This window comes from Podarcis bocagei, assembly GCF_964188305.1.
Source record: "Podarcis bocagei genome assembly, chromosome: 15".
NCBI lineage: Eukaryota > Metazoa > Chordata > Lepidosauria > Squamata > Lacertidae > Podarcis > Podarcis bocagei.
The window spans coordinates 46161259-46185019 of record NC_138141.1 but is presented as its reverse complement, the minus strand read 5'-3'; the positions used below and the strand labels follow the sequence as shown (position 1 = coordinate 46185019).

Sequence of the window (23761 nt, the reverse complement as noted above, 5' to 3'; positions counted from 1 at the left end):
AAAGGCAAGATTACATCTTTTAATTATTTCAGAAAAGGCAACTGCCTGTTTGTTTGTTTTTTAACTGAAAAATTCATTGTTCTATTCCTTTCTGAGGTTTTGGGGGGTTTATTTTACAGTCAAGCAAGATTTGGATTTTTAAAATGAAATAAATAAGCGAACAAATCTTTGCTTGCCTGGTGGACTAGAACCTTGGCTTTGCTTTTAAAAACAGAAAAGAAGCTTGCCCAGTGACATGGTCCTGCCACCACAGTTCTGGGCACGGCGGCCGAAATGCCCCAACAAACAGGGAAATGGGGGAAGAGGAGGCCTCAGGTGTCCCTGTGTGGCGCAGGGGTCAGAGTGTCAGACAAGGCCTGTGAGAGACCAGGGTTCAAATCCTTCCACTTAGCCATGAAGCTCACCGGGTGTCCTTGGGGGCCAGCTGCTGCCTCTCTCACCCTCACAGGGTTCTTATGGGGATTAAATGAAGAGGGAGAGCAGAACCAAGAACGCCAAAGAGGGGGGAGGAAGGGGGGTGTCTTCTGACCCACGGCTCCCATTCATACTCACGCCTCAACATCGGGGAACAGCCGCAGTTTGCCAGGGAAAATCTCCGAGAGCAGGAGGCGGATGTAAGGGCGCCCCAAGGACCGGAGGGTGGACTCCAAATGCTGCAGACAAGAGTGGGGGGCACGGAGAGAAGAGAGGTTGGGACCCGAGACGGAGCCTTAACGGTGGTGGCACCAAACATGTCTCCCCTGCAAGGAAGGTCCACCAGGCTCCTTCTCTCTTTGTCTGCGGAAAAACTTTCTATTCCAGCATGCTTTCCCTTTACAGTCGTACCTTGGAAGTCAAACAAAATACGTTTCGGAAGTCCGTTTGGCATCTGAAATGTTCGACTTCCAAAGCGCGGCTTCTGACTGGAAGCTCCTGCAGCCAATCGGAAGCAGCGGAACATGTGTCAAACGTTCGGGTTCCAAAAATAGTTCGCAAACCGGAACAGTCACCGGAACAGTTTTCGATCGTTTGGGAGTCGGAACATTAGGCTCCCAAGGTGTTCGGGAGCTGAGGTACAACTGTATTTTATTTCAACAACTTATACACCACTTATTTACCATTGTCGCTAAGTGGCTTATTTTAGCTGAAGGATCCGGTTAACGGCCCCCCTGAAAGGGCCCCCTGAGTCCAGCGCCCTGATCTCACCGTGGCCAACCTGGCAACTCAAGATCACTTCAGCAACTCTCCACTGTTTGTTCCCCATTGCTTGGTACACAGAGGTAGACTGCCCCTGGGCGTGGAGGTTCTGCTAGCACAGCAGGCCTCCAGTTGGACCTGTCTGTCTAGTCCAGCCTCCTGCCTTTGCCATGGCATTCAGAAGCATCGCGGCCTCTGACACCTGCCCTCAGCCCCATCCCAGCTAAGAATGTAATAAGAACTCTGTACGAGGACAGGAGCTGGCCAGGGGGGAATGGAGGCTGGGGGAGGACAGGACTTGATCTCTGTCGCTGGAGGGCTCCTTCACACACAATGGTTCTATGGTTCTGTTGATTTATTCCTTGCCCTCCACCCTAAGATGCCAGGGCAGGTGACAGCATTAACAACAACCCTGAAACAACACTTTAAAACAACTTAAAAAGGTAAAAGGACCCCTGACCATTAGGTCCAGTCGCGGCCGACTCTGGGCTTGCGGTGCTCATCTCGCTTTACTGGCCGAGGGAGCCGGCGTACAGCTTCCAGGTCATGTGGCCAGCATGACTAAGCCGCTTCTGGAGAACCAGAGCAGCGCACGGAAACGCCGTTTACCTTCCCACCAGAGCGGTACCTATTTATCTGCTTGCACTTTGACGTGCTTTCAAACTGCTAGGTTGGCAGGAGCAGGGACTGAGCAACGGGAGCTCACCCCGTCGTGGAGATTCGAACCACCGACCTTCCGATCAGCAAGTCCTAGGCTCTGTGGTTTAACCCACAGCGCCACCCGTGTCCCTTTTAAAACAACTTACAATGGCAGAAAACAGGTGGGCCCTAAAAATATACACCTTGTGTGTCAAAAGCCAGAGCAAAGAGGGGCACCTTTGGCATTCTCCAAAAGCTGGACAATGAAGGCACCAGACGCACCCCAGTCAGTAGGGAGTTCCACTGCTCATTTTATTCCTAAAAGTATTGGCATACTGCTCTATCATACAAAAGTAAAATAAAAATAAAACCCACGTCAAAGTGGTTTATAAAAAGATAAAACCATACAAGAGAACCACAACATGTTGGAAGTTTTGCAGCCTCCCTGGGTGGCTCTGCCTGGCTGCGCCGTATCCTCGAACTCAGGTCCTCGAACTCTATTTCCCTGGGCGGAGAGGGGAGAAGCAGCGAATGCAGGAACCAGCCTGCTGCACCCAAGGAAGAAATCCAGACGCATTGCTCCGCCCATGTTTGCTCCTGGCCCCGCCCATTACCCCCCCCCCCCGGGCTGGAATCTTCCCCCTCCACCGCCAGAGGAGGGACAAGGCAGGGAGCAACTCACTTCCAGGATGGCCGGGGACCCCTGGCGCCCCAACGTCCCCAGGATGAGACCCCACTTTCCGGCGCGAGACGCCTCCCGGATGGCTTCCTTCCGCGTCCTCTGCATGCGCTCGTGGCTGTAGTGCTCCTGCGAGAAGACCTTGCTGTAGGGGTCGTACCTGCAGAGAGGGGGGCAGGGGAGGGGTCAGAAGCTGGTAGGGAGGGACCCCCACCTCGGGAGAAAGGAAAGACGCAGGCCCTGAACTCAGGCAGGCAGCAGCTCCCACCCACGGCATCCCCCCCATGCGCTTCCCACAGGGGCCAAGTGCAGAACGTGGCGTCCTCTATGCACACCTGAAGCTGCCTGATGCAGAGTCAGGCCTTGGGGTCTGGCTGGCTCAGGGCTGCCCACACGGACTGGCAGCAGCAGCAGCTCTCCAAGATGTCAGACAGGAGGTTTCTCCCATCTGAAGATGCCCCTGGGGATTGAACCTGGGGCTTTTCTGCGGGCAAAGCTCTGCCACCGAGCCCAGGGCCCTTTCCCTTCAAAAAACAAAAGAGCCAAAACGCTAGTCCTCATGATTAAAGGGGCTGCTTCAACAGGAAGCCGCCTTTTGTCTGGAACAAACAAACTGAAGAATTGCTGGTGCTGTGCTCAAGTCCTGTCGGCCACCGTGAGAAGAGGACGCTGGGTCTCTGCTGAGTCCCCTTTGGCCCAACACTGCAGGGCTCTTCTGGCGTCCTTTGGGCTCTGCACATGCTCTAAAAGGCAGCGCGGCACCATGGTTAGAGCGCTGGACCAGGACCTGGGAGAACAGGGTTGAAATCTCCACTTGGCCATGAAGCTCACAGGGTGACCTTGGGCCAGTCACCATCTCTTAACCTAGCCTCCCTTGCAGGGTGGTAATAATAATAATAATAATAATAATAATAATAATAATAATAATAATAAATTATTTATATCCCGCCCTCCCCAGCCGAAGCAGGGGTCAGAGTGGCTAACAACACTAGTGAGGTTGTAGTGAGGTTGAAATGAGAGGAGGAGAACCATGAGGTTCTTGGAAAACAAAGGTGGTATATTAATATTAATAATAATAATAACAACAACAACCGCAGCACCTCCCTCTAGCTTTTATCACATCTTTGGAATGGGAGGCAGTTGTACTAAAGGGATGGGGCTGCACCAGGTAGGGGATTGTGTGTTGGGGGGCAGCACACCCCCCCCCCCGTCTTCCTCTGCCCAGCAGAGCACCCTCTAAAGTTTACCCCTCTCCCATCCGAAATCTAAACATTTTGACAAGCACCTCCAGAAACGTGGGTCTCCCATTACGCCCCCCCCAACTGCTCTTCTTCTGGAGGCAGAGAGGGGCCATAAAACGAGGCGATGATGAGCCCTGCTCAGAACCGATGAAATATCCGCCGCTCTGCTGGGACCCGGCCTGCCCACCGCCCAAATCTGAATTCCTGAGCAGGTTGTTTGTTAGTGGCAGGCAGGGGGGGACGGCAGCTTTATGGGGCAGAGAGGCGGCCCAGCCCAGGCGCAGCTTGATTAAAATTCCCTCTGCCAAGCCGGGTAACAAATCACCCGTTTTCCAGGGAAGCGGCGATGGGGAGAGAGAGCGCAGCGGAGCGTGGCCGCCTGCGGAAATCAGGCCTTTCCTGCTGGGGGGGGGGCAGGGAGAGGGTTGGCCATGGCTACTGGCCAGGATGGCTAGCTGCAAGGGCAGGAGGAAGGGCAGGAGGAAGGATTGAGCCATGGGCCCAATCTTTTAGGCTCTTACGTAGGAGAAGAGAGTGGCCCATGGCTACTAGCCAGAAGTCGCAGCAACCGGCCTTGCCGCCTCCAGCAGAGGAGGCAGGAGCACAGCTGTCGCGGCCAGAAAGCAGAAAGGAAACAGGGAGCCAAGCTGAGTGTTGGTCAGGTATAAGGAAGAACTTTGTTAAACTGTGGAACTCCCTTCCACTGGAGGTACGTGATTGCCACCAACCTGGATTGCTTAAAAAGAGGCTTGGACAAATTCAGGGAGAAGGAGGGCCACTAGCCAGGATCGCTCTGCCCTGCCCTCTTCTGGAGACCAGTTTCTGGAAACCACAGGAGGGGGAGAGTTGCTCTTGTGTTCGAATCCTGCTTGCGGGTTTCCCTTTGGGGCATCCAGTTGCTGTCCCAGGTGGGCCACTGGCCTGATTCAGTCGGCTCCTTTTCTGTTCTTAGCAGAAGGAAGGTTCCCTCCCCACGTGCAAACTCCCTCTTCCCCAGCAGAAGGTGGACGTTTGCCTTCCTGTTTGCCTTCTGGTAATCACTGTTTGCCGTCCTTCCTGCTCAGCCCAACCTTGAATTCCCAGGCCGGCCTTTAACAAGATTGTTCCGCCCGTTTAGCGGGAAATCAGCCCGCATGGAGGGGCTGCGCTGGGGTCCTAAGGAGAGCGGACGGCGAGGGGCTGGAGTGGGAGCAGGCAGCAGGTGTTGGGGTGCCCAGGTTTGAAGAAGGTGAAGGGTGGGGCGCACAGGACTGGGGGTTTTGGTCTATGACGTGCCTGGCGGGGGTTTATGGGAATTGTAGAGCCAGGTCCTCTGGGCTGACCATCTCCTAGTCAGTCCAGCCCAACGTCTGCTCCTAAAGCCCCCTGGAAATTAAAGTTTCCGTAACAAGGAAGGCACTTTTACAGAAGTGGAGAACCACACGGCTGGGATGAATGTGGCCTTTAAGGCCTCTTTGGCCCCCAAGATGCTCGTCCCAGGCCACGCCTCCTCCCTAGGTATGCCTTCTATATCCAAGCCACACCTCCCCCCTTTGCCACACCCCCTGTAGGCCACGCCTCCTCCCTAGCCACACCTCCTATCCCCAAGCCACGCCTCCTCCCAAGCCACACCTCCTATCTCCAAGCCACGCTTCCTCCAAGCCACACCTCCTATAGCCAAGCCACGCCCCTCCCAAGCCACACCTCCTATCTCCAGGCCACGCCTCCTCCCTAGCCACATCTCCTATATCCAGGCCATGCCTCCTCCCAAGCCCCGCCTCCTATCTCCAGGCCACGCTTCCTCCCTAGCCACACCTCCTATCTCCAGGCCACACCTCCCTCCCTGGACCCCACCCCCTGCCCCCCCTCCAATACCTGTAGGCAGGAATCCCTGGGTTGGCGATCATGATGGACTCCAGGTGGAAACGGCCGTCTCCCAGGTAACTGGAAACGGAAAGGAAAGGTAAGGAAGGGCTGCGGCTCAGCGGAGGAGGGCCTGCTTGGCATGCAGAAGAGTCCTGGGCATCTGCCAAGGGCATCTACAGGCAGGGCTGGGAAGACCCTGCCTAAAACCCTGGGGAGTCGCTGCCAGCCTGTGCCCGAGGGAGCTGCTGCTGAAGCAAACCCTTTGTTTAGAATCATGAGGACTAGAATGCCGCACTCTCTGTTTAGGTGGCCCAATGGTCTGACTTGGTGGCGGCCAGTCAAAGGGGGGGCGGTTCCCAGAGCACCACAGGCCCAATGGCAAGAAGGGCCACCAGGCCGCCTTCTGCTCCAGACCCCCAAGAAGGGAGGGGGGTCTGAAAACAAGCCCCTCTGGGTACCCACTGTCTCAGGCCCCAAAGAGGGTCCACCATTTGTTCTGAAGGACAGTGGCCCATCTAGTCCGTCATCCTGTTCTCACACGGCCACCCAGATGCCCCAATGCAAAACTCCCAGGCAGGATTTGAACCCAAGAGCCCTGTTCCCTCGTGTGGTTTCCAGTAACTGGGATCCAGAAGCATTTCTGAGCAGAGCCACTCTGGCAGGGGGAGCCCTCCAGAGCTCTTTCTGCCTCCATCCAATCCTCTTTCAAAGTCATCCAAGGTGGTGGTCCCCACAGCCTCCTGTGGCAGGGAGTTCCACAGTTGAACTGCGCTGTGCAAAAAAAAGGACTTTCTCTTATCTGTCTCGAATCTTCCAAAAGGAAGCTGGCTTGCACCAATCTGGCTTTCTCAAGAGGCCCCCCCTCCGTGCCGCTCAGGCTGCTTTCCTCCAGACTCTCTCGCTGCTCCTGCCAACGCTGCATTTTCATTTTTAAAAATGAATCGTGCTTTTCCGTTTGCTATTACACCTTGATGTTTTCGTTGTGCAAAAACATATCTTTCTTTTTTTTAAGGCAAGCAAGGAACTTTAGTATAAACACGTAAACACAATCTGGCTCTTTGTTACTGCGCCCTGTTTGTTTTGCCAGCAAAACGTTGTTTCCAAAGGCAACGGGGGACGCAGGTAGGTAGACTTCTTCTGAACATGGAGGTACCATTTCGCGCCAATGAAGCAAGACCCTTTTACTCTCCGGAATGGACCTTTGACTTTTTATATAAAACAGGGAGGGGCAGCCTGTCAAAACACACACGGATCCCACCTCCAAGATGGTGGTGGATTTCAACTCCCCGCAGCCAGGAGGACCAATGGTTAGGGACGGTGGGAAGTGGAGTTCTGAAAGATCAGGCCAAAGGGGGCCCATCTGGTCCCGTGTCCTGTTCTCACATGGGTCCAATGCCCCATAGCACCTTGGAATTGAGATAGACTGCCTCTGAACCTGGAGGTTCCATAAGAACAACACCAGAAGAGCCAAAACGGGTCCAATCCAGCCCAGCATCCTGCTCCCCCAGGGGCCAGCGAATGCTGCCGGTCAGTGCAGGCGAGGCTGAGCTAGATGGAGCTGGCTGTGCGCAATTATGGCAGCTTCTTTGGTCCCTGCTTAAATCACCCCTTTATTTGGGACCATGAGGACTAGATGCTTGGGTTCTTTTCTTTAAGAAAAGGGACACAGCTCAGCAGGCAGAAGGTTCCCGGTTTGACCCCCGCTGGCATCTCCAGGTAGGCCTGGCAGAAAATCCACTCCGAAACCCCGGAGAGCCTATGCTGCCAGTCCGTGCAGACGGCACTGAGCTGGATAGTCCTCCTTGTGCCAGATTCTCCACCCTGTTTCCTCCCCAGGACCCGCACCCAGCACCCCCGTCCCCAGCAAGAGCGCCCCCGGGAGAGCCAGGACGGGTCCTTAGCGAGGGAGACGTCTCCGCTTCCCGTTGTAATCAGATTCCAAGTCAGCAATTACATCTCAAACTCTTTTGTTTGGCTGCCCTAATGGAGTGAGGGGTCGGAAAATGAATCCGGACAGAAAACCTGACTAGATTTTTGCCTTTAATTGTGGAATGACATTTCGGAGGATCAAAGCTAATTTGCCTGCTTTCTTTGAAAGCGTCCGCCCAAGAGACGGGCAAAATAATTACTGAGCCTGAGCCAGTCACGGCAGCAGCACCCAGGGCAGGGGAGGGGGCCGAGGCGAGGAGGGTCTGTCGCCCCTCCGAACCCCCATTTGCGGAACGAGGGAGAAGCCCTCCAAAGCCTCGGAGGGTGAGGAGTCAAAAGCCGGGGAAAGGTCTGCGAAAGGGAAGGGATGGATCTGTGGAACTCATGGCCACTGGGTGCTGCTCTTCTCTTGGGAAACTGCAGTGTGGCACAGCAGGCAGCCTGAGGGAGACTGACCTGTCACTCTCCAGATATTGCTGAACGCCTCTGCTCCAAATGGCCCCCTAGCCTGTGGGGCCGCTGGCGAGAAATGAAGGGAGCTGGGAGTTCACAGATTAGCCACCCCTGGGCTCAAGGGCCCAGCTCAAAAGCAACATTTCGGTGGCTGACTGCAGGCCCTGTGGCTGTCTCTCAGCCTGGTCTACCTCACAGGGTTGTCGAGAGGATAAAACGAGGAAAGGGGTGAACCTTGATTTCCTTGGAGACGAGGCGAGATAAAACCCAAATAATACATAAAATACATTTTACAAACGTGACAAGAGACAGAAAAATCCTTCTCCCATCCAATCCGGGGATGGAGTTAAAGAACTTCCACCCTGTCGGCCGATAAACCGTCCCGAGAGGTCGCCACGAAGGTTAAATTCTGCACGACTGACCCTTTGCAAAAATGGACCCCCTGCAGGCATCACCAACATGGCGCCCCCCTGATGGGACTACAACTCCCATCAGCCACTGCCAGGATAAGGGGTGCTTCCCATCAGACACAGAGCAAGGCAATCCATGCTGGCAGCGCCTGATGGGAGTTGTAGTCCACAGCCAAGAGTCGCCTCCGTCGCCCCACCCGACAAAAGCAGGCAGCCCCCAGGAAGCTGCTCACCAGGGAATGTGGCCCCTGGGGGGCAAAAGGCGAACCCTCCGACCAGAAGAAACAGAGGCTTTGGCACGCTGTGGGGTCCAGAAGGAGCCAGAGCTACCCATCGCTCTCCAAATCCCGAGACGTAACCCTCCGAGTGGCCGTTGGCGGTACGAGGTCCCGCTCCGGCGAGCGCCATCCATCAACGCCGGAGACTCCGCAACGGCACCTAATAGTTGACGTGCGCCTTCCTTGCTGCCAAATTTAATTAAATTTGGAGGGGCGCTCAGAGGCTTCGCTGGATGGATCCAGGCCGCTGCGTCTGGTCTGGCAGCCTCTCTCCAGGGATTTGGGGAGGGGTCATTCCCAGCCTCACCCAACAGATGTCAAACAGAGACCCCCTTTTGCCCCCCAGAGTCTCAGGGCGTCTTATAAGACCCCGGAGCACCTCTCCTCCTCAAAGATGCCCCTCGGATGCTGCTCTGCGCTTGGCCAGGGCAGAGACACAACGGGGAACCTCCCCGGAGGACAGGCCCACCCTGTGGCGCCAGCCTCAAGAGCAAGCGGCCGAATGGCATCCGATACTTTGAGGCAAGCCTCCATCTGTTGGGGGAAGGCAGCCACCAGGACAGAACTGTGCATCACACAGGGGTACAGCGAGCGGCCTCCTCGGCCTCCGCATCTCCTCTTGCTGCTGCTGCTGCCTGCCCTGACTCACGAGGCAATCTAGTCGCTGGTCTCCATCGGGAGCAACAGAGTTCAGCTTTCAGGGGGCTGGACTAGAGGACCTTGGGGGGTCCCTTCCAACCCCACAATTCTGTAAGTCTCTGAACTCCTAGGAAGGCGGCCCCAACCTGGCAGTGCTTGTGAACAGGACTGTCCCAGACGTATCCAGCTCCCCTGGGAGGAGGGGAAACTGGGGGAGGTTGGCCACGGTGGCGGCAAAAAACCCCCCATCATTTTGGTTGGGGGGCTGGCCAGAAAAGCGCCCCCTCCCTGCCCCCCTCTCCTTCCAGAGTGGGGGGGGCGTTATTTATTTCCCTCTGTCTCCCTGCTGCGCCGTTCACAGCGCATTAAGCATTTCCATTACCTCTCATAATTAGGTGTGCGGGAGGCAGGGGCCGGCTAATTCGCTGTCCTTAAAGAAAATTAATGGGGTTGCCGCATCAGGCCCAGAGTCGTCTGTCTTCCCCCAAAGCGCCAAGTTCTCCCCCCCCCCACTCTATCTCTCTTTGGCCCCACTTCTGGGGGGCAAAGTCCCACCCAGGCCTCCCACAGACAAGAGCCGACCCAGGACCAAAAGGTGCATGGCAGAAGCAGCCAGAACTTCTCAAAAACTTCCGTCAAGATTTCCAGACGTCACAAGGGGGTTCTGTGGGGTTCTGTAGGCCAAGAGGCACCACGGTCTATGGGCATGGCACTTGCAAATATGCCCCCCTCCACCCCACTGATACCTGGCTCCTGGGACCTTCCCCGGCCCCCACCCATAGGACATTACCGCCACCAGCCAAGCTTTGTGAAGCGGCATTCCTGAAGCTCCCAACCCAAAGGTCAAGGGCGAGGCACTCTGCGTCTGCTCAGAGGGCCCCTTCTCCTTTGTCCCTTCAGCTCGGAGTTGAGTCAGGGCAGGAAACCTGAGCCCCCAATCCCATTACGGATGCTGCGAGAGGTTAACCCGGATCAATTCCCCCAGATGAACTATCCCACATGATTTCTGGGTCCTGCGAGATTCTCCATAGCACAAAAAGGTAGAACCCGCAAGACTCATCTCTTGAATTACGGCACGAAAACTGCGTGGAACTCGGCCGTTGCCCAGAAAATAGCCTGTAACCTCTGAGTCACAAAAGGAAAAGAACCCGTGAGAGGTTTTTGGTCAGCAGACAACCGGCAAAATTCACTTGCCTACACAGTCATACCTTGGTTTTTGAACAGCTTAGTTCTCGAATGTTTTGGCTCCTGAACGCCACAAACTCGGAAGTGACTGTTCCGGTTTGCAAACTATTTTTGGAAGCCGAACATCCGATGGGGCTTCCGATTGGGTGCAGGGGCTTCCTGAATCCAATCAGAAGCCGCGCTGTGGTTTCCAAACGTTTTGGAAGTTGAACGGACTTTCGGAACAGATTCCGTTCGACTTCCAAGGTACGACTGACCGGAAAAGGGACGGAGGAATAGGACCCTTTGAGGACCCAGATACGGCTAGGCTCACCTGCATAACGGAGACACAGCTCAAGGCTGACTTTCTGCATTTGTGTGTGACTTTTTGCTGAGCATTACTGCAGTCTGTAAAACGTCTGTAATATCATTGATGCCAAACCAAAGATACATGCATCTTCCTCTGGCCCAGATGCAACGAAACATGTCTCTCCTGCATCGGCCTCTAGAGCCACAGCAGGTACTGCAACCCTCCAGCGATTTTACTTCAGCCCCGAAGGCACCCATGTCCACTGTGTCCCAACACATCTATCTAGCCAAGAGCCCCGATCCCAAGTCATGCCCACGCAAGGGGTCCTACTCACACGATGGCGTCCGTGGCCTGGGCCAGGCGGGGAGCTGTGCACCCCAGCAGCTCCCCGGGCGAGAGAGGTTTGCACTGCGGGGTACAGATGGAGTAGTCGGCTTGGAGCGCCTGCCGGGCAGCCTGTCAAGGGAGCGGGAGGAAGGAGGACGCAGAAAAACAGGGGCTGAGATTAATAGCGGTTGTTCTCACTGGTATCATTACATCTACACCCCAACTTAAGGAGTTTCACAATATAAAATCAACACACCAAACCTCCTATCAATGCAGAGATATTGTCAAAGGAAGAGACCTCAAATTATTATCTTGGCAGCTCAAATAGTTGCTTGTGACTCAACAGAAAACAGCCCAAAATCTGACACTGGGAGCTTGGTACCACCAGTTTTGGAACAGAGCAATAATGGAGGAAATAATGGATTCTGACGAGGACTAGAGCTTCCCGGCACCTTTAATATGGCTTGTCCTTCCGTTCTTACAAATGTAGCAGAATGATCCTTTTCAAGGCGACCCTCATTCCAAGGCTGCCAAATCTGGAACCAAACTAGATCATCAGATAAATGCTGGCATTCTTCACTTGGACTTCCTCCTTTTAATCCACCTGCAACTGTACACATTCTCCCTGCCTGTTTTATGGCTTTGTTTCCCATCATTCCAATTTTGTCCGTTGCCCTAACCGTTCTCTCCTTTTATATACGTTATAAAAATCAAAAGAAAAGGGACTTGACTGGGAACACACCCACCCACCCCAAAGACGTGAAAAATCCTAAAATTACTTTTGAGAGCTCCAGTTCCCCAAAGCTGGATCCACGGCCATCTTCCTGACCGAGAAAGAGAGGTGGCCTGGAGGCTCAGCACCACGCTGGATGGGAGCTGGGCACACGACTGTCACGTTGTGTGACAAGGAGGGCTCCCCCCCCCCAATAAAACCCAAAACGTCACCCCTGGGAACCGGCCCGGGCCACGTGGGGCTTGGCAAGGCATCAATTAAAAGGGCAGGCGCTGCGTCCGCCTCCTTAACGCTCCAATGCTGCCGTGTTCAGACGGCTCCGGCGCCCATCCATCTCTGCCCACCCAGGCGCTCCGCAGGCCCTGCTAGGACTCCTCCCTGCCTGCCACCGGCTTTGTGACGCTCGCTCAGGCTGTCTTGGGTGACAGTAACAGAGTGGCTGTCAAATGGGGACCTGGTGAGACAAGCGGCAGACAGGAGCTCAGACAGTCATCCCGGGATGTTAGAGAGCTCGCCGATCCAGCCAGTTAAAAAACGGGTTTCAGAGAAAGCAGGGAGGAGAATCATATGAATGTAGTTGGATGGGACCCCCCATGGTCATCCAGTCCAGCCCCCTGCAATGAAGGAATCGCAGCTGAAGCATCCCTGGCAGGTGGCCGTCCAGCTTCTGGTTAAAAACCTCCAAGGGGGGGTGTTACGGAAATTACAGGGGGGGGCCACATCTTTAAAGTTGTTCAATGTTACAAATATTATGCATAAATGTATCCTTTCGACTAGGGACACGGGTGGCGCTGTGGGTTAAACCACAGAGCCTAGGGCTTGCCAATCAGAAGGTTGGCGGTTCGAATCCCCGTGACAGAGTGAGCTCCCGTTGCTCGGTCCCTGCTCCTGCCAACCTAGCAGTTTGAAAGCACGTCAAAGTGCAAGTAGATAAATAGGTACCGCTCCAGCGGGAAGGTAGATGGCATTTCCATGCGCTGCTCTGGTTCGCCAGAAGCGGCTTAGTCATGCTGGCTACATGACCCAGAAGCTGTATGCTGGCTCCCTCGGCCAATAAAGCAAGATGAGCGCCGCAACCCTACAGTCGGTCACGACTGGACCTAATGGTTAGGGGTCCCTTTACCTTTATCCTTTCGACTTGACAGCTCAGGGAAGTTACCAAGCTTTAACAATCATATAAAATCAACTCCTTTTTGCCAGTTCCCTCTATTTCAACACTATTTTGCCCTTGGGGAAAAACCAACTCTTTTCCCTTCCACCTCCCTAAGAAAGGACAAGTATACACACCTCCTACCCCAGGAAGTGCCCAGAGGTGACAATTGCTGAGCTGATTGTTGGCCAAGGAAAGCCTAATCCCATCACCAGACTTGCCAAGGGGTCCAGACATGCAAGTTCTATTGTACTTTGGGTGGTGGTACTTCAGAGGTGTTTGCCTATGCTAATCTTATACCTGCGTCTTGCCCTGACATGTCTGCTAATGCTAATTTTGAACCAAGGACTTGTCTGGACCTGTTTGCCAAGGTTGAACTAGTGTAACCCCTGTCTACCCCTCCCCTTTGGTGACATGTCAGTGATGTAGCAATGATGCTGTACGAACTGTATTCTGGGATATGGTGGGAAAGTTTTAAGTCTTTGTCACGCCATCCTCGGGGTTCAAATTTCCTCTTTGAACCTGTTGCGCAATAAACTTTGGTCTACAGCTATTGGCTCCGGTTGGTGGCTGGACTCCTTCCTTTATTCCGCAGGGACCTGTGGGCTCTGCCCGACGAGTTGGGTGACTGAGGAGCCTCACTCCTAGATTCTTCCGTAACACTGGGGAAAAGGCTTCCCTGGTGTGGCTCTTCAGGGTCTCCACAAAGCATAGGCGGCCCCCCTGTACCCTGAAATTCCAGCGCCATGCAAGGCAGGTGACGCACAGAGCCATCTTCACCTATCGGAAGGGAGTTGGAGCAAGGCTGGCTCCTGCCGCTCTGTGAGGAAGGACCTGAACCAATGGATTCTAATCACAAGAAAGGAGATTCCAACTCAACATCAGGAAGAACTTTCTGGCAGTCAGAGCCGCTTGCGAGTGGGACGGTCTCCCTTGGGAGATGGTGGCCTCTGCTTCCTTGAAGGTTTTAAAGCAGAGATTGGATGGCCATCTGTCAGGGATGCTTTAGCAAAGATTCCTGCATTGCAGGGGGTTGGGATAGATGGCCTTTGGGTACTATTCTATGATTCTACGATCTAGTCGAGGGATCAGCATACTTTTTCAGCAGGGGGCCGGTCCACTGTCCCTCAGACCTTGTGGGGGGCCAGACTATATTTTTTTTGGGGGGGGGATGAACGAATTCCTATGCCCCACAAATAACCAGAGATGCACTTTAAATAAAAGGACACATTCTACTCATGTAAAAACATGCTGATTCCCGGACCGTCCGTGGGCCGGATTTAGAAGGCGATTGGGCCGGATCCAGCCCCCGGGCCTTAGTTTGCCTACCCATGATCTAGTCCGTCTTCCTTTCCCCAATGGGAAGCCCCCAAGCAGGGCCTGAGTGCAGCAGCAGCCCTCTTGCCCTTGTGATTCCCAGTACAGTGGTACCTCAGGTTAAGTACTTAATTCGTTCCGGAGGTCCGTTCTTAACCTGCAACTGTTCTTAACCTGAAGCACCACTTTAGCTAATGGGGTCTCCCGCTGCCGCCGCGCTGCCAGAGCACAATTTCTGTTCTCATCCTGAAGCAAAGTTCTTAACCTGAAGCACTATTTCTGGGTTAGCGGAGTCTGTAACCTGAAGCATATGTAACCTGAAGCGTATGTAACCCGAGGTACCACTGTATCTGGTGTTTGGGGACATCCTCCCTCCCACAGCGCTGACACAGCCTAGCCCTGGTGGCTAGAAGCCACGGACAGCCTCACTCTCCTCCATGAATAAAGGGGAGCCCACCTTTAAAGCCACCAGTGGCTCCTGCAGAGGAGAGTTCCACAGTTTAACAATACGCTGTCTGAAGAAGGATATGCACGCAAGACTCCCAGTGCACACAATATTGTGATTTATTTCCTTATTCTTACCTGCAGCGCCGAGATGAACTGGACGGTGCTGACGAGGGCCAGCGCGGCCCCTGCAGGGAAGTTGAAGCGCAGGGTCTCCACAAAGTGTGCTGTGTCAATCTTGATGTCCACAAAGACATAGAGCATCTTCACTCCCTGCGTGGAGTCGATGGGAACTGGAGGGAGAGGGTAGAGAAAATGACACGGCGTGTTTTTGGGGGGTGGGCACCAGGGAGAGAAGCACGCTGATCCTCCATCCAACAGATTTCAGGTCTCACCCCATTAAGATAAATTTTCTTACTCAGCAGCAAATCCCACCAACCCAAGGCGGGGAGATCCCACACCGCCACAATCGCAACATGCTCAAACACTGGATGAAGAAAGTGGGAAAGTGTGACTTCCCTGCTGCCCAGTCCCAGCAAAATGAAAAAGACAACAACCTCCATCAGGTTTCTAGCCCATGTAGAAGGAGCGTCTCCACCCCCATCGTTCTGCCCGGACACTGAGGTCCAGCGCCGAGGGCCTTCTGGCGGTTCCCTCATTGCGAGAAGCAAAGCTACAGGGAACCAGGCAGAGGGCCTTCTCAGTGGTGGCGCCCGCCCTGTGGAATGCCCTCCCATCAGATGTCAAAGCGATAAACAACTACCTGACATTCAGAAGACATCTTAAGGCAGCCCTGTTCAGGGAGGTTTTTAATGTGTGACATTTTAGTGTATTTTTGGTCTCTGTGGAAGCCGCCCAGAGTGGCTGGAGAAACCCAGCCAGATGGGCGGGGTACAAATAAATTATTATTATTATTATTATTATTATTATTATTATTATTATTATTATTATTATTATTATTTGGGGTGCAGGGAGAGCCAAGCAGAGCAGGAAAGTAGCTCTGGCTACCCAGCCACCACTGCAAAGAGCACATCCACACAGACGCTGACTCCGGCCCCTTTGCAGGTCGAAACACAAAGCAGAAAAGCATAATAATAAAGAATGAATTGCTGGCTGCGATTCCTGTGTTGCAGGGGGCTGGACCCTTGGGGTCCCTTCAGTCTCTACAATTCTATGATTCCGTGAGTGCTTAATGCATTTAATGGTTCTACCGAGGGAGACGCTGGCATAAAGACACCAGATTGCCAAGAGAAAGGACCCCCCACGACACAAGGAACTGGGTGTTCCACACCTTCCAGGAAGAGACGGATTCTCCTCCCCAAACTGCGCACCGCACAAAGGGATTTCGTTCCAGAAGGAGCACCTCCCAACATGACAGAATTGCCTGCCCTCTGAGGAGGCTGAGAAACCACCACCTCCTGAGGGAGTCCGCTCCACTGTCTCCACGTGCAAAATCCCCTAGAACCTTTTTGGGGGGGGGTTGTTCCTCCTGGCCCCCCGTCTTAGCCAAAGGAACGGGAGCCTACTCAAAGATTTACGCATAGAGACGCAAGCCATGCCAAAGCTGTGCCTCCACCTGCCATGTATTCTTTATCTGCACTTCCTGCATCGCAGGGCGTTGGGGTAGATGACCTCTGGGGGTCCATTCCAACTCTGCAATTCGCCAAGGAGGCTTTTCCGAGCAGCGGTTTGGGTGCTTCGCTTTGGATGGCTTTTCAATCTCACCGCCAGAGAGAGAGAGCGGGAAGGAGAGACGGACGGCATGCGGCGTCAATTAAACCTCTCCTAAACGGAACTCGGAACTTGGCTGCCGCATGTCTGCCAGCCTGCAACACCCCTGCGGTGCTGGCGCTCTAGGGCCACTAGCTCAGGGAAGGGGGAGGGGTTGCATTGCCAGGCCCCCCCATCCCACTACCCTGCCTGCTAACTGTGAGAAGCCCCCAAGGGACTCGGGCTGCCCTTTAGGTGTACCACTTGGCAAGGGTGGGGTGTCCCTGCGTAATGCAACCCCCCCCAGCTTGCCCTGCTCCTCTTGGCGCACTGAAAATCGTGTTGGGGGGGGAGAGGGAGGTGTGTGTGTGTGTGCAGAATACAGACTGCTCCTCCTTCTGCGAAGGCCGCCCCTGACCTGGAAAAGTGGTGGGGGGGGGGGGGAAGAAGCCAGGAAAAGCGGGAATAAAATAGGTAAGATAGATGCCTCCCCGCTTCCAATCCGCCTGTGCCAGGGGGTCTTACAGCCTCCTCCTCATCCACCCGCTTCTCCCCACCCCTCCAATGATCCCCCACCCCCCACTCCATCACTGTGACCCCCCCACACGCACACACCCAGCAACAGCCCTAGCAACAATGCCAAAAAAAATCAGAGAGCTGGGCCAGAGGGAGGAGAGAGGATGAAGGCTCAGGGAAGCTCCACCCCCCTCCCTCCGGGGCGATAATTCTGCAGATCCACCTTAAAAGCTAACATGGCCCCTTTTCCCCTTTTCTATCTCTCCCTCCCTCCCTCTCCCTCCCCCTTTCCTTTCCTTTCCCTGTTATTTTGAGCCGGATTCCATCCTGGGCAGACTTCAAAGTTAGCAGCATCTGGGACAGCAGCGCTGCAGTTGCCATAGCAACAGCATCCAGAGAACCGTTTCCGCCTAGGGAGATGCAAGGCAGCAGCAGCAGCCAGCCCTCTTTTCGGGTTTCCTGGCCTCCCCTCCCCCACCCAGCCAAGCCTTCCTCCTCTTCCTCCTCCAGTGCAGCAAAGCCCCCCCACCCCGAAATACTCTCCATGGGGCAAACCAGGGCCACAGCCCATCCCCAGAAGCTCCCAAAATCAAGGACGCTGTGAAACAAAAGGAAAAACAGGAGAGGAAAGGAGGCAGGCAGGGCAGAAATAATTGTGCCCCAGACTCCAGAGTTCCCTTTATATTCAGAGGCTGCCTTTCCTCCAAGGAGCTCAAGGGGGCGCCCAAGGACCTCCTGCCCACCACTCCCAGGTTTGTCCTCACTGCAACCCTGCGAGGAAGGCCAGGCGAAAAGGATGGAAGGAAAGAAGGAAGGGAGGGAGGGAGGGAGGGAGGGAAGAGGCCCACCCAAGGTGACCTACCCTGAAAACTAGTCATACCTTGGGTTACGAACGTTACAGGTTGAGCATTTTCGGGTTGCGGACCACGCCAAACCCGGATGTACCGGAACGGGTTTCTTCTGGGTTTTGGCGCTCGCGCATGCGCAGAAAGACAAGATGTCACACGCATGCGCAGAAACGCCAAATCGCATCACGCACGTGCGCCGTGGGTTGTGAACCCTCCGGGCTGCGAACATGCCTCCCGCATGGATCATGTTGCAACCCGAGGTATGACTGTACAAGGCCAAGTGGAGATGTGAACCCCCAGTTTCCCCAGTCTGGCACTCTTTAACTGCCACACCACGACTGGACCTCCAATTCCCAGGCAGAGAGACTGGGCCAGGCCTGGCCCTTGACTCCTTCGTACCCAGGCAGCTGTGGCCGTAGTGGACCAGGAAGTCGGCTCCCAGCGCCCGGGCGGTGAAGTCGTCCACGCAGCAGGCCCCGTAAGTCACATCGCCCATCACCACGGCCTCTGCCCCTGTGAACCTGCAAGAGAGGAGAGGAGGTGGGCTGAGGAAAGAGGGAGCCGCTCTGCCCCACTTCCCAGCTTTGGGGCCCAGCCAGGTGCTGCTGGGGAACAGGGGCAGGTGCACCGCTGGACTGGAGAAGACCTGGATGAATCCCCACACGCTCAAGCCAGTCACCATCTTCTGGCCTCAGTTTTCCCAGACGGGAAATGGGAACAGGCACATCTTAACATCACCAGAAGAGTCCATGGCCCATCCGGCCCAGTATTCTGACAGATGCCTCAAATGCGAAACCCGCAAGCAGGATGTAAGCACAAAAGCTCCTTCTCCTCCTGCGGTTTCGGCATTAATGATTTCCAGCCACACAGGCAGAGCGTCGCCATCCTGGCTAGTCGCCCATCGATAGGCGTCTCCTCCTTCATGAGTTTGCCCAATCACCTTTCACAGCCACCCAGGTTGGCAGCCATCATTGTGTCTCCTGTGGGAGTGAGTTCCACAGGTTAACTCTGTGCTGTGTGAAGAAGCCTTTTGATCTATCCCGAATCTTCCAATGGTCAGCTTCGCCGGATGCCCGCGAGTCCCAACTTCCTTTCTAGGGGTTTCTTGAAAGGGCAGCAAAGATCCGGATGTATTGTGACTCCTCCATTGCAGGGGGTCAGACTACATGACCTTTGGGGGTCCTGTCCAACTTGACGATTCTAGGATTTTTTAAGGAAGAGGCCACTGGGGCTGCAAGTTAGGAGGAGGAGAAGCTGCACCCGTGGCAGGATGGTCAAAGGCACCTCCGCAGCCACCCCACACCACCCCTGTAGGGGGGGGCGACCCCACCCTCTCCCTCCGCCAGCTGGAAGACCCCCAGAAGGCTGCCCCCTCCCTCCGCTGCCCCAGCAGCCAGGCCACTCCGGAGATGTCAACATGATTAAACTGGAGTGTGCTAATCCACCTCCTCAATTGGGGAAAGCTGTTTGCAATTCAGGGGATTAGGCGCTCATCAAAAAATGAGGCTGCGCTTCTCCGAGGCAGAAGATGCAGGAGGGAGAGAGAAGCAGGAGAGGCAGGCAGAACACCCACAGCCGGCCCCACAGCACCAGAAAGGGGGCAGCCCCACGCAGAGAAAAAGCCCAGGACGGGAAGGCGCATCCTTGCTCCGGCTAGAGCAGGGGACTGCGGCCTGCAGGAGATCTCGCTCCCCTGGACAGAGTGGGACAATCGTACTGCTCATCGGCAGCAGGAGCCGACTAGTTGGGGGGCTGATGCTGTGGGGCAGGAGGTTCCCTACCTGTGTGACGACTGGTCTTCCCATTCCACAGACGGGGAAAACCGAGGCCAAGGAAACGCGGCAACAAGGCAGCGGCACAGATGAGGTGTGAAGTCGCAGGGAGAGTTTTAAGGGACTAAAATGATCATCAGAGGCAATCCCACACTGCTTGTGGTGGCCGAGGGGGACCGGCAGAGCTTTTAGTCGCTAAGGATTCCTAAACGGAACCTCCACGGGCAGCGCCAGTCTACCTTAGCATGCGGGAGAACAAGAGCGGGAGGAGGCTGCTGCTCTCAGGTCCTGCTTGCCGTGGGTTCCCTTTGGGGACATCTGGCCGGCCACAGAGGGGCTTCTTCACGCAGCACACGGATAACCTGTGGAACTCCCTCCCACTGGATGTCCACCCACCTAGATGGCTCAAAAAGCTAATTAGAAAAATCCATGGAGGAGAAGGAGGAAGGAGGAGAGGGCTCCCAGGTCCTGCTGATGGCTTCCCACTGGGGCATCTGGCTGGCCAGGGTGGGACCTGGTGGGCCCCACCTTGGCCCAATCCAGCTGCAGCCAGCTGCTCTTCACCCAGCACAAAATCTGCGATTATCTGACCGCTGCAGGGGAAGGAAGCCAGCTGGATGCACCAAGGCTGCACGCGAGGGCACAGAGGCCCTGATCCTCCTGCCCCTGCAAGAACCTGGCCGTCGCCCCCTGCACCCGCCAAGGCAGGCATCACCCGGCAGGCCAGGGACTCCCCCGTTGGCAGCGGCTGCAGCTGCCAGTGCTCTCGCCGCCCCTACGGAGCGGACGCCTCGCAGTTCAGCTCCACCGGTTCTTCTCCCGTCAAAATGTCACACGATAAACAGATCATTAACTCTGATTGGAGAAGGCCGCAGGGCACTATTCTGCTAACAGCCTCCCTCCTTCCTTTCTGCCTTCCTTCCCAGGGCGAAAGGCAGGCAGCGGCGGCAGCAAAAGGGGGGGGGGCGGGAGAAGGGGCTGCGACGGGGGGGGGCAGAAGTGCCGCGTTTGGGGCTGTGGTGGGGATCCAATGAGGGCTAGCTCCTGGGAGGCGTCAAATCCCCCCCCCCTGCTCAGCCTTCGTGAAGCTCACCTGGCCTCGCTCAGCCTGACCTACCTTGCAGGGTTGTTGTGGGGACCAGGTTTGCTGGGAAGAACCCTGCCTGCCACGTTGGGGGAAACGGCGGGATATAAATGCAACTGATGATAATAATTGCAGGAAGAGGTGTGTGATCTGCTGGGGGGGGCAAGAAGAGTTCTTTCAGCTCAGGCAGCGACTGGGGGGGTGTCGTGTGTTGGGGGGGGGCTGACAGACAAAGCGGGAGAGAGATTTGGCGGCTGGGCCACGCAGGTGCCAGACTCCACCTGCGAGAAGGCTGCGAATTTGGAAAGCCGAAAATAGCAGCCGCCTTCAAGACGCCGCAGCGCCCTGGCTGGGGCGCCCGGGAAGCCAAACTCTGCAGCCCCGCCTGAGATCTATGCAAATCCATCAGGACGGCATTTGCATGCGCTTCGTTTCCTCGTGAGGAGGGGGAGCGAAGGAAGGGAGAAGCACGGCTGCTGTGCCATCAGCCCCAGGGAGGTGGCCAAACCCGCCTCCGATCCCACAGCTTTGGCCAGCAGTTGCCCTTCCTGCGACCGCCTAGAGGGCGAGTCCCTTGCTGCTTCTTGGAATCCCAGAATTCTGCAGTTGGAAGGGACCCCCAGAGCTCATCCAGTCCAGCTCAGGAAGCCTCCGAAGAGCTCAGTTCCTGCCAGAGAGTTGCTCACTGTGAAGACAGGAGACTCTTCTGATTATGAAACCTCCCAGTTCGAGGGCAGTCTATCTCGATTCCTGTTCTCCGAGGGGTATTTGGCCCCTGTGAGATCAAGACGGCTGGACTCAATGGGCCGCTGGCCTGATCCAGCACACGTCTTACGGAGGGACGGAGAGGTGAGAACGGCTCCCAGCCCCCCCCATGCCAACTCTGTGGGCACCTTGGCATGCGAGATGAACGTCTCGGCCTCCTTTGATCCTCCTTATCTCCCCGTCCTGGCTTGTTCTGCGAGTGGGGAGAGAGGGCTTTAAAGTTTCTGCCAAAGAGGCTCCTTTCATGCCCAAGATCTCTGCCAAGTCCGGAGACTTGCACACGCTGCGCTGCTCCTGGCGAGTTGGCCTGGCGCACTCTGCTTAACTCTCGCCCGCCCTCCCCAGCAGACAAGCAGTCGGTTCCAAGGGCAACATACCCGGGAAAGAGACATCGAGTACCCGCCCCAAAGGAAGCACCACGTTCGAATCCTGTGTTGGATTTGGGCTGTGTCAAGTTGACGGGCTGGGAGGAATCGCCCCCCAGCCTCCGCCAGCACTCACTCAGCAAGGTGGGTGGCTCTGCCGAGCTGAGAAGATCTGAGTGGGCGGCACCCACCTCACCATGATCACCCCCCTCCTTCCACGCACCCACACGTCCTCCCCCCCCCTTTATGGCCTCCTGAATATTTCACTCAGAGTAATCTCTGGAAGAGAGGTTTCATATGAAAGGCAGGAGCGGCACAAGAGCCCAGAAGGGGATTTGGGGAGGGGGGGGAGATACAGTAGAGAAAAAATGTGGCCGCTAGGATGCTCCCTCGCATGGCAATCACCGCAGGAAGCCAGGCGGATCCGAGGCCGAGTCTGGACGCTGCTTTGGCAGAACGGCTACGTCCGCCTGCTCCCAGCCCCACAGACGGACGTTCTCCCCACGCCACTCCCAGGAAGGCTTTTCAGGGCAGGGTTGCCTTGGAAAGCAGGCTGGAGGAGGGGGCTAAGAATGGCTACTAGCCAGGATGGTGGCTCTGCTCTGCCGCCGAAGGCCAGGGATGCTTTGGGGTACCCGTTGATGCCAACTGCGGGAGGGGAGGGGCCCCCGGTGCCCCTGCTTGTGGGCATCTGATTGGCCACGGGGAGGGGGAATGGGAGGCTGGACTCAATGGGGCCCCACCTGGGGCCCGATCCGACTGCCAGGTTCTTGCGATGGTCTCAAGAGGGAGGCGGGGAAGAGAACGGAGGTTTGTGACTTGCCAGTTTGGATTTTCCCCTCATTTAAGAGCGGCAATGAGGGGCATTTGAAAGGACCATTTGCAATCTCTGGGAAACAGAAAGGGTGGGTCAAGGGAAACATGCGGGCAAAACCTGGCAGGCGCCCTGAGGTTTCTGCATCAGGACCAGCGGAAGCCACGCCTGGGCAGAGCAACCAGGTTGTCCCGTCCAGATGTTCCGAACTGCAACTCCCATCAGCCCCCAGCGCTCCTGCAGCCGGGATGGAGGGAACTGCAGTCCAGAACGCCCAAGGGGCGCCAGGGCGACAAAGGCTCCTTTGCAAGGCTGGCTGAGAGCAAGAGGCTTGGCGACCACAAGAAGGGGATCCTGGGGGTGGATGCGACCATCTCCCCTTCCTGGTCCCCGGCGCCTGGGTGGTAGAGTGCCTTTAAAGCTGGAGGTTCCACCAAGGGACTCGGATGCAGATAAGGCCTCACTTCTAGGAGAAGGGCAGCAGCCCTGAGCAAAGCACAGGACCAGTGGCATTTGCAAGAGAGGAGCCCCCTGGTTGGGGCAATTTGGCCCTGCAATGTGGGCCCCCAGCCCCCTCCTCCTCCTCCTTCCCCCCCCCTCCTCTGCCTGCAGCACCAAGGATCAGAGGCAGCTGCTGCCAGGGAAAGTCATGCTTCAGGTTTCATTCAGATAAAAGGATCGCCATAATCAGCTGCCTTTGAAGTCGGAGACATGAAAGCGGCCCCATGCTGGGAGGGAGGCCAGCTCCCTTAAAGGGCCAGCAGCACACCAGCCGGGAACTGGCTACAGCTATGGCAGGAAAGGAAAAGGGACCTGCCCCCCCTCCTTAAAACAAGACCAGCTGCTGCATTGGTCCAAAGGGGGACCATCTAGTCTACCCTCCTGTCCTCACAGGGCCCCTAAGGGACCCCCCTGAGCAGGAAATGGAGGCAACAGCGACTCTCCCGCCCCCCAAACCCCAAAGAGCTGCTGCCAGCCAGTGCAGACAGCACTGAGCAAGATGGGACAATGACCACCTCAGCCTCCTCCATTCCTGGTCAAGCCAGCCCCTCACTTAGAATAAGGAGGACTAGAGTACTGATAGGGTGGTTCCGCGGCAGAGCCCCTGCCTTGCATGCCAGGCTCCTGAAGGTTCAGTCCTGGAGAGCCGTGG

The 23761-nt window shown here is 55.8% G+C and overlaps 1 protein-coding gene across 2 annotated transcripts in view; it reads right to left on the bottom strand.

Annotated features, from left to right (window-relative positions):
- DPH1 (diphthamide biosynthesis 1) overlaps window positions 1-23761 on the bottom strand; it is a 41126-nt gene that overhangs the window by 5371 nt on the left and 11994 nt on the right. For both annotated transcript variants that reach the window (XM_081172392.1, XM_081172393.1), the window contains exons 4-9: window positions 18208-18329; window positions 14873-15027; window positions 11098-11219; window positions 5590-5658; window positions 2498-2654; window positions 553-653 (exon numbers count right to left, since the gene is read on the bottom strand). In XM_081172392.1, the coding sequence (XP_081028518.1) occupies window positions 553-653; window positions 2498-2654; window positions 5590-5658; window positions 11098-11219; window positions 14873-15027; window positions 18208-18329 (726 nt within the window). The remainder of the gene's footprint in view (window positions 1-552; window positions 654-2497; window positions 2655-5589; window positions 5659-11097; window positions 11220-14872; window positions 15028-18207; window positions 18330-23761) is intronic.